Below are 11,140 nucleotides of genomic sequence, written 5' to 3'. Positions count from 1 at the left end.
TCATGTGATTTTTGCAGAAAATATCCAGAGATTTAGGTTAGACAAGGTTAGAATTAACCTTGATTTGGAACTGGTTGAATTGCTAGACCCAAAGAATAGTTCCAAGTTAATTTGGGACTATTTAACAGTTTTGATCAATTCCTTGGATAAAGGTATAAATGGCATGGTTAACAAGATAAGAATTTCCTGTGACTGTATCTGGAAGAGAGAAGAGGATCTTGTGTATGGCCCCTGAATCTGGAGGAGTAGCAAGGGAATAAAGCCATGATATGGGTGACAAAGGATCTTGACTTTACACTATGCTATTACTAGAAGTTATTTTAATTGGGGTGGGGATATTATTTGAATGAGAAGGGCATTGCCTTTAGTTTAGTAAGTTCATTTCCCTTCTGAATGGAGTTCAAACCATAGGATGTTGCTATAAATATAGAGAACTAGGACCAGTAATATACCACAGTTCTCTTAATCTGAAAATCTTGCTATAGATCCTGGTCAAATAGCTCCTGAAAATCTTAGGGTTTCTGTCCTCTGGAACAATTTTACAACTTCAAAACATTTTTACATACTGCTGTTAGGGACATCCATGGCTCTGAGTAACACTTCATTTATAACCAATACATACTTCAGCTAAATTTAGAGAGCATTTGCTTAAGATTAATTATTCAGTTTTTGGAATGCAAATGACTATTGTCACAATGACAGTTGCATTAAGGAGTAATGGATAAAGAGTTATCCTCAGAGTCAAAAAGACCTGGTGTGTTAAATCCTGGCTTTAACAAATACTGACTGAGTAACCTTTGGCAAGCTACTTAACTTTTCAATGCCATTTGCCCCCCTGCCCCGGCAACTCTCTAAGAATATAAGTTATAGAACATTTTCCAAATATTCATTGGGAGAGGAGCTATCCTAACCAGAAGTTTCCTATAGCAATGAACTAACTAGTCTTGACCACCACCATCCCTCCAAAAAAGGGATTAGTCTGACCTTGGTATATACGAGGAAATCATGAAAAGTCATGTAATGTTAGCTAGAATCTGAAAAAAAGGATGCAGCTCTTGCCAAGTGCCTCTTTTTTCTTTTGTATAAATGTGACCCAAGGATTACCTGGGTCAGAGGGAGTCAGGGATGCTGATCTCTTCCTTTCGCTCTTCATTTTTTCTGTACTCAATTCACTCCAACATGATGATGTCATTTTGGTCCTCTTCGAGAACAAAAGACAAAAACCAACCAACCAACTCAGTTATCATTATCTCATCTATCTTATGCTGCTTAACTATCATTGTCTGGGGACCCAAGCTTTCTAACTATTGATGTGTATTATAGTGTGTAATTTGTGCTGAAGGGTGTGCTTATTTAAAAAGTGAATTTTTATTCTGGACCATTATTATTTTCTTTTTGTGGCAGGGGTTTTGATTTCTTTTTTCAAAATCTTATTTGACTAATAAATTTACTTAAAAATTGTTCCTATATATATTTAAATAAAGTAGAGAACACAATAAGGCAATGAATTAGATGATTCAAGTCCCTCCAAAGCATTACCTCCTAATATTTCAAGAGATGAAACCACATTATGTTGCTTTATGTGAGAGATTATCTCAATTCTCCATTTCACTTAATTTAACTCAATTCAATAAACAATTATCAAACAATTGCTATACATAAGACACTGTGTCAAAGACAAAAAGATTGAAACAACTGCTACTCTCAAGGAGTTTGCATTCTATTGGAGTATGAAGTCTGTCAACAAGCATTTAAGGACTTGGTATGTGCCAAGCACTGTGCTGAGCTATCTGGATACAAAGAAAGGCAAAATCACAAACCCTATGGTCAAGGAGCTCATCTCTCATTCTAATGGACAGATAAGCAAATACAAGGTAGTAAGAGGATGCAGAGAATACCAGCATGTGGGAAGTTAGAGAATCAGGAGAGACTTCATGTAGTAGGTGGCATCTAAGGTAAGGCTTGAAGGAGTCTGAAGATTCTAAGAGGTAGAAGTAGGTACGGATTGTTATCCAGACATAGATGAGAGATTATGCCAAAGCACAGAGATTGGAGAGGGGATGCTGAATTTGTGAAACAGCTAGCAAATCAGTTTAGTAGAAATGTAGAGGGTGTGAAGGGAGGCAATGTGAAATAAGTAAGGAATGGTTAAGTTGGAGCCAGATTGCAGAGGGCTGGGAATACCAGGAATAACTGGAAATAAAAATAGAAAGCCTTTGAAGATTTTAAAACAAATGAGTGGTATGCTTCCTTCTAGGTATAAATATATGGCCCATAATCTATACCTTAAGAAGTTTTATTTTTTTAGTTCTGTGAAGGATGGATTAGAGAGAGGGGGAAGAGTAAAAGTAAAAAGACTGATTATGAGACTGTTGCAATAGATCAGGAGAAAGGTGATGTATATTTGAATTAGGGTCATTTATGTGATTACAAAGAAAGGTGATAGGTGTGAGAAATGTTTAGGTAGAAAAGCCATGACTTGGCAACTAATTGGAAACGGAGGGTTGGGATGGGAGAGGGAAGAGTCAACAACAATTTCATCTTGGTAAATGTTATTAACTGCAAAGGTGATGGTACTATCAAAAGGAATGGAAAAGCTTGGAGAACGGGTGGATTTAGCAGGTAGGACAGTGAGTTCTATTGTTGACTTTGAGACATGGAAAGATATAAGTAGTATGCGTTATCTCCAGTTTTTTCTACATCTGGTGAATGTGTCTCAATTGGAAATATGTGGATTTATCATGAATCATTCTAGAAATCTTGAGACAGAAATGAGATGATTGTTTAACATGGATGATATATCTAAAGCCCCAGATAGCTATTTATTACCTCCTTTACCCCCTCTCCAACCCCACATTCAATAAGGATAGCAAAGGCAGCAATAATCTTTGTACAATATGCATTTCAATAAACACAAAAAGAGGTAGGCAATCAATTAACAATAGGAAACCACACTTTCTAATCTAAGCTTTAAAAAAGATCACAGCACATACTCCAATTTAATTCAACAAACATGTATTAGTTTAAGACAATCAGCTTTATATAGACAATACAGATTGGTCATGTCACAGTGACTACTTCCTCTTTATAAATGAGAGAAGAACGGATAAAGAAATTATTTTACCTTAAGGAGCAATGACATAATATGCCTGTGGAGCATTTGCATGTGTGGAATGAACTTTGTCAGTTTTCCTTGTGATAATGGTAAGCAGCGATTGTATTGTGTTCATATGAACATGACATTCTGAGAGTTACAACTAAATATTAACCCTGGGAGTCCCAAATGGCAATACCAGTCTTCAATTGATAGCACACAGTTATATACTGCTTGCCTGCTTTTTAATTTTAGGATACAAGACAGTAACAAATACGTGCTTACAAAATTCACATTAAATTTCTTGAATGGAATTTCTTAATGCTAAGCATCTTTTCATAGTATGACCTCACATACACTATCCCTTACTTCTATGTTGTATAATCTTTTGGGGCCAGTCCCCAGTACTTTCATGGAGGCTGTATAGAAATAAATGTAATAACTGCTGCCTTCCCGAAATGTAATGAGTAAGGAAATCCAGTGGAATGAAACATCAACTTAGGCCACAGGTTAAAACAATTATGAAAAAAAACCTACATATTTAAGACATCTAATCCCAGTGGCAGATAAGAAGGTCTTCATTTTTCTGCCTATTTCACCTCCAGGAATTTTCATGTCAAACCCCTGATTTATGTCTGCCCAAAATTATGACTCTCCTATAAGTCACAGACCACTAGCAATAGTCTCCCATTTTACTGGATGAAAATGAAGTTTCACCCTTCCTCCAATTCTCACAAAACCCTTATAGATACTGTTGTCCCTGTTATCCTACTTATGATGGGTCCTACTCAATTTTTTTGTCCCTATATGGAAAATCATATAGACATAAATATATCAGTTGGGTACATATCTATACAAATATGTGTGTGTATACACACAAGAACACCATATATGTGTGTGTGTGTGTTATATATGTATATATAGTGTGTATATGTGTATACACACAAACACTATATATATGTGTGTGTGATATATATATATACATATATATGTGTGTGTGTATACACACACACACACACACACATATATATATTCCAACTAGGTTGCAAACTCCTGGAGGAAAACCATGTCTCACTCATCTAGCTTAATGTGCTGCATATAAGAGGTTCTTGATAAATGTTTCTGACATGAATGCACTTTGGGGTAGACTAGATAAATTTCTAATATTTGTAAGAGCATTAACTTTCCTCAGAAATACTTAATCTTGACCAACATGGTATATAACAGTTAAAAATCATGAAATTCAATATGCTCACATACAGAAAAACAGACCATAGATAATCACTCCCCAATGAAAGAAATAGGTTAGTAACAGATTTTTAAATTATGAAACTTCATAACTCTAGACAATAAGAAATTATAGCATACCTATTGGTGTTTTCCATGTTCAGTCTAACCTCAAGTAACTATATAGATTATGTACTCATTGGAATTTTTGTGGTAAATTTTGAATCCCAGAAAGGCTTCCATTTATTTCCCATCAGGCATCTGGACTCTCCTAGGCTTCATCAATTGAAAATCTGGGAAATGTCATTTTAAGTTAGTTGAAGCAAAAATATGAATTGGGAAATTAATTTCCTATAAACTGCAGACAGTCTAATTTAGTGGAGTCAGAAGACCTGGGTTTGAGACCCTAGGCAAGTCACTCTAACCTTTTTCTGTCTCATTTTATTCATCTGTTAAAAGGACATGCTACTTCTCTTGTGACCTTTCTCACAGGATTGTTGGGATGGTCAAATGGACCAAAATGCTATGTTAGTTGGGATCAACTATTATTATCTATTCCAAAGTCAAACACAAATTATTTAAACATCCTTGCATTAGTGTAGATAATTGAAAGCTGACTATATGGAATTGGATTCCAATGTGGAAATTACATTTTATATGCATTATCAACATGTCAGATGCAAAGCTTAGGTGATGAATACTCCTTTACATATAATAATGACTATTTGCAAGCTTGTGTATTTCTAGATGATTTTAAAGGAAAATAAAAGTCATACAAGACATAAGTATTCTTATTTTTCATTCCCTATTAAAAATAAAGTACAATCTTATTTGTGGGATTCAAAAATAAACTTGAAAAAGTAAATTGATATTAAAGGGTGATGTCCTCTGCTATCTGACCATCAAAAGTGCTGCAATTCTGTTTTATTGATTCTGTCTGTTTTGGAGCTAATCTCTTGTGAATGATGGGCATGTAATTCTATAAAATCTAATTGATCAAATATGGTACAGAGCCAAAGGAATGACCTTAAAGTTCTTAAGAACAAATATTTCTTATTTGATTGGGAGTTCAGCATTTATCTTCATTGTGATGATATTTCCATTAAGGCCTAAGAAAGAAGGCAATATAAGTCTTCAGTAAAGATCCATGTAAGAAGTATGACTACAAAGCAGACTAGTTCAACAAATAATCCAGCTTCAATACTTTAGAGTCATAGCATATATGTAACATATTAAAAAAAAAAGATATTTTTTCTTTGGCCCTCTGGTGTCCACATAGAGTAGATAGGATTACACAAATCCCTAGGATAGCATTGTATGTATCTATGACAAATCACCATCGGGAATTACATAATAAAAGGTGACATTTCTTGAATGTTGGAGAATAAGATGGACAGTCAGACAGACTCTAAACAAACTATTGATAAGATGTTTTTTTAATCAAGTTATTCGTTTGGATATGTGCATTTTATAATTTTGGGGTGTATTTTTCTGTTTAGAATACTTATAATTTAATGGTACATACACTTAGACATATGTGTTTCCTAATGGCAATTACTGAGCAATTTGTAGTTTGAAAAAGTAGATATATTCAGGCTGGCATGTGTATTGAACATTTACCAAAGCTTAACAGCATTAAGTTTTGCAATACTATGCTGCCATACAGGGTCAAAAAAGAAATATGGATTCTGGTATAGAACTAACCAATATTTTAAAGCCTCTTTAAAATAACTTGCTAACAATCAATATAAAGTGGATTCTGACAACTAATCCCATTTTAAACAACCCATTTCTCATTTTGGCTATCCCATCCTTTCCCGTTTAAAACTGTCTCATATTTGTTGATGACATGGATTAACAAAAGCATATTTTGTTCTAACATTTTATCCATTAAAAAAATTGACCTGGTCATTTTAATTTTTGTCATCTAAATTTCTATTTGTTTTACATGAATAATCTGATCATTTCAGTGGGTGTGGTCCTGTGATTTCTCTTCAATGTCAGTATTCCTTCTAATGATGCAGATCTCTCTCAACACATAATGAATGTCACTACTCCCCATGAAAACAACAGGAACAGGCTTGTTGGGTAAACACTAGGGACCCCTTTTCATGGGAGGCTTTATGTCACTCAGAGCAGAAATATCCATGCAAGAGATATTGGGCATAGATGGAAAGGACTGTTCTTACTTTGGGTAATATTTTTTGGGCTAGAAATTGGGTTCCTTTCTATGCAGTTATCCCTTCCATATCACAGGGAGTGCAGCACTCCCACAATCTAGAAAATCTATGTAAAAATGTTGGCCCTCCCTTTGTGCTAGAGAAGAAGTCTGAATTGTTATGGTATTAAAAGATAGAATATATTGATGTTATATAATACCATATATGTATTTTATGCATTTCTGATTTTCTAAACTTTTCTGTGTCATCTGCTGGCCTTTCACATGTCATCTGCGACTTCTACAAAACTCTCAAAAAAATTCCTGTTTAATTTCTTATGCTGACCCAGCTGTGACGGAAAAGGGATAACTGTATTTGCAAAATGGAGAACAGCCAGTAAGCTATGATTATTTAAGAACTAGAGTGTGGCAAGCTAGCATATGGTGGATTTTGTTGAAATCCATCACTGGTTATAAATTTTGTCCCTAACAAACTGGCAATTTTGTCTATGAAGGGATGTGTATGTTTGTATGTATAGGAAGAAGATGACTATTTTACCTTGCTTTATAGGGTATATTCCTAAGGAAATATTAAACTTAAATACTGTTATGATCCCATTTTCATACATATCTGAACTCCAAATTCTGAACAAGATTATAATAAATTTGGAAAATACTACATTTATATATGTGCTCTCTTTATAGTAACAAAACAATGACAAGTCAACATGGACACAATTATATAATTTAAAAGCTGCAGCTATTACCCAAATTATTCAGATAACTGAGGGAGAAGCAGAAAAGAGGGAGAAAATGGAATCTAGATATCCAGACTGGTTTCCTATACAGTTCCAATTTATCAGGGTTTCACATCATCTAAGTACTTGGCAAAAAAAAAAAAAGAGTAATCCATTATTTGGGGGAAAAAATAGTGATTACAGACATAGCATTTTTTTTTTTAAAAAAAAATCACAACAGTAAGCTATGGCATTTTGGATTGTTATTACAGAATACAGTATTATTTTACTCACACACAACTTCTTCTCCCCGCCCCCACCCCACATAACCCCAAATGACAAAAACAAAACAAAACAAAACAAATAATCCTTGTAAAAACTACCATTCTAAATACCAGTTTTGAGTCAGATGGATTTCTATACAGTCAGTGTTATTGGCCAATCACCACTAAAATTCCCATTTCCCAAATTTCCTTTATTGTTCCTTATCCTAAATCAACATGGTCTTCATTGAATGGCACCATCTGAACTTGAACTATGCCAAGTGCTGCTTTGTTTCTTTCCCAAGAACCTACTTCCAGAGTTTTACTGGCCAAAAATCCACAGCAAACTACAAAATATTTTGCAGAAGGAATGATCTCCTGGTAAGCCTCCAAATCAATGCTTAAACCATAGCATTTTGTTTCTTTTTTCTAAAGTGATCTAAGCAAATCCATAAATAAGTCTGAATGTTTTCCCTTCTGCATATTCACACACAAACACTAAAAACATTGCATTGGCCCATTGACTTCCTTTGCCTTGGTCCTTAGGAAGTGGATTGGAGTGAGAGGTCTTCACATGGTTCTAGCTGCATTTTTAGCACTCCAATTTTATGAAGATACCAAAGCTGAAGGAATTCCTCTGGCATAGCATGGAAGCCTGAATAAGGGAGCTCATTGTCATAGTAGTGATGACTAATAGACCGCTCCCGCAGATCCATTGAGAAAGGCCAGAAGCCATAAATGGTCACTTCTTCACACAAGCCCAGGGCGGCACTGACAAGAAAAAGACCTGTAGATAAGCGCTTGGCATGAATTCCTCTACTTTTCCAGAATTTGCCAATGCTACGAAGAAAGTTGGGATTGGCAAAAAGCACAGTTTGGTTGGCACCCACATCTGCCAATGTATAATAAACCCGGAGAGATGGCTCTGTCCCTGTTTTCATAGAAAAAGCAGGCATGTAAATGTAGCTGTGGTTATACACTTTCATGTCATCAACAAATGTCTTTCGAGACCAAAGCAAGTTCTGGAATCTGTTGTCAAAAAAAAAGAAAGAAAGAAAAGAATCAATTTTAGCAATGAGAGAAAACAAACACAACAACATCCAAAAAATTCATTTATCTTGTGGTGGCTCCAGTGATTAAATTAATAATTAATTTTAAAATAAATCAGTAATTTATTGTAAAATAACTTTCTTATGTAAAGTCCCCTTTGAACTTGAGGAAGTAGTTTTCATGGCATTGATACAGTTTAGGGGTATAGAGACCTTAAAAGACTGAGATACAGGGCAAAGTTGTCAGAAAAGAGTTCACAGACTTTTGCAGTCTCCCAGTCAGGTGGCAAAAAGTTTATTGTAATGATAACATGGTGGGCAAAGCTCCCTAGGGAACTTGCCACCTAATAGGAATGATGCTAAAGCTTATATAGGAAAAGTAATGAATTATGTGGCAAGTGTGCTAATTAGGTGGTAACATACAACCTTGGGCACTGGCGTCATTCACTACTGGAAACGGGAGGGAGGTGAGGTTTCATAAGGGGTGTGTTTTTGGTCTGTTACGTCTGCAGCAAGATGGCTTTGGGTGTTGACGTCCTAGCTTGACCTCTGGACTGTATACGGTAACTGTTGGAATCAGCACGTGATAGTTCTGCTGGTACAAGATAATCCTGTTCATATAACAAAAATTCTACAGAGATTAGCTTGTTCTTGTAATAGGGAGAGTTAGTTTGCCTCACTGGGCCCTCTCATGAGTTATTGCTAGGCACAGTGTCCTTGGGCTGGGGAGAAAACTGTCAGGGATAGTGTTTTGAGGCTAGGGAGAAATATGATCTTGGAAGTAGGGTCCAAGTACAAGCACCCAAGCACCCTATCAGGATCATCTTCAAGTTCATACCTAACTTTTTATATCAACTTACCTTAATATATAATTTTCTCTGAGCACAAAAATAGTAAGATCCTATTTTCTTTCAAAAAGAATTTGCATGAATTCATTTTTATTAAAAATTATTGGGAAATAGAGCACCCTTTTTAAATAACCACAACCAATTTTCAAGCTGCAGTGATATGTGCTTCTTAGACACTGTTTTACTCTTCTTATTTTCAGGGGATAAATTCTGGAGAGCCCAGAGAACTACATGCATACTATAATGTACCAATAATGATGCCTTATACACAAAAGAAAAATTTTTTCCAACCCAAAATGCCTCCAACAGCTGCCTACGTTTCTCTCCTGAGTAATAATAATTCATATCTATGGCACTTAGAGTACTCCGAAGTACTTTTCTCCCAATAACTCTTCAAGGTAAGCAGAATAAGTGTTATTATTTCCTTTTTATTTGTGAGAGAATTGGATGAAAAATGGCTTGGCTTAACTGACATTTGTTGACTTGTCTGGGGTCACACAGCAAGTATGTAAAGCATCTAGGGTTTGAAATCAGAACTCTTGAGCCCAAGACCAGCCCTTCTCCAGCCCTTTACGAAAATGCCTGTGCTTCCATTAAAGAGGGCTGCTAATTTCCTGTTTCATGAAGAGAATATGCCTTGACTAGGGGTATCTGTAGCCAAGTGTAGCAGAAGCTTAGATGAAGATAGGGTAGTTTTGGGAACAGGAGGTAGTACCACCTAGGAAGAATTGGACAGGCTGAATCATGAATTTTTGAAACTGCAAATTATAAATCCACAAGATCCAAGGATTTCCGGTTGGAAATCATTGTTAGCTTGCCAAGCATCTCACAGGGTGAACAAGCATGGATGAGTTGAGATCTGCATAATTGGAGGGAATATACAAATCAATGAGGTCATTTATCCAGTTGAATATTTGAATATAACAGTCAGGAACTAAAAATCTAAAGCCATATTTATTATGACTGCTAAGGAAAGCATAAAACCCACATACCATCCAAACATACTCCTCGAAAGTTTTATTCATGCTTCCGAGTTCTCAATTCTTAGGATATCTCTGATAGGCAAGAGTGATATATGAGTTCTCAAACACCATAACTATGCTCTTAGAAGAAGGCATAAAGAGCAGGTTCAATCAATCAGACTTCAAGGACTAGACATACCTGGTTCTCGAATTCATGAATTCTTGTTATTCAACTTCAAGAGGGCTCTTGCGTCAGCCATTGTAAATTCCCCTACAGTAGTTATTCCAGAGCCTCTAATCCAAAGTCTTGTTTTCTATCTCATACAAACACACACTGTATATAACCTTGCTTCTTCATTTCTAAAATGATCAAGACCATTCAGTCTAAACTAGTTACAGAATTCATGGTAAGAGCCAAAGGTGTCTTCAAATTTGAAGCAAAAAAACTGGGTTTATGGAAGGCCAAGGATAGGCTGAATGTGGAATCTTCTATTGATAAGGAAAAACTATCCAATGTAACCAGTGGCCCAGAACTGAAGCTCAGGATTTACATGAACCAGGTTTATTTTGGGGACTTTCTCAAGAGTTATATGTTTGGCTTGTGCCCAAGCTTTTTCCTAGGGAAAGTCAAAATTTGACTCCCCAAAAGCAAAAGGGCCTTCAGTTCCCACAAAAGCATTCCAATTAACAGAATACTGAATATAGGACAGGGTTTTATATAACCTGATAAAAAGCATAAAAGACTTGCATCTGACCTCACAAATTATCACTACAATACTTTTCCCTTTCTGGTAAAACTCTG

General features: G+C 35.6%; 1 protein-coding gene across 1 annotated transcript in view; it reads right to left on the bottom strand.

Moving 5' to 3' along the window:
- Positions 1-7,572: 7,572 nt before the first annotated feature.
- The window catches only part of ST8SIA1 (ST8 alpha-N-acetyl-neuraminide alpha-2,8-sialyltransferase 1), a 122,051-nt gene continuing 118,483 nt past the window's right edge, over positions 7,573-11,140 (bottom strand). Inside the window, exon 5 of the mRNA XM_027838765.1 lies at positions 7,573-8,508. Coding sequence (XP_027694566.1) covers positions 8,022-8,508 — 487 coding nt within the window. The 3' untranslated portion in view covers positions 7,573-8,021. The remainder of the gene's footprint in view (positions 8,509-11,140) is intronic.

The sequence above is a fragment of the Vombatus ursinus genome, unplaced genomic scaffold (assembly GCF_900497805.2).
Source record: "Vombatus ursinus unplaced genomic scaffold, bare-nosed wombat genome assembly UNPS02014830.1, whole genome shotgun sequence".
Taxonomy (NCBI): domain Eukaryota; kingdom Metazoa; phylum Chordata; class Mammalia; order Diprotodontia; family Vombatidae; genus Vombatus; species Vombatus ursinus.
Note: the sequence above shows the minus strand (reverse complement) of the source record. Positions and strands in the feature narration are given on the sequence as shown.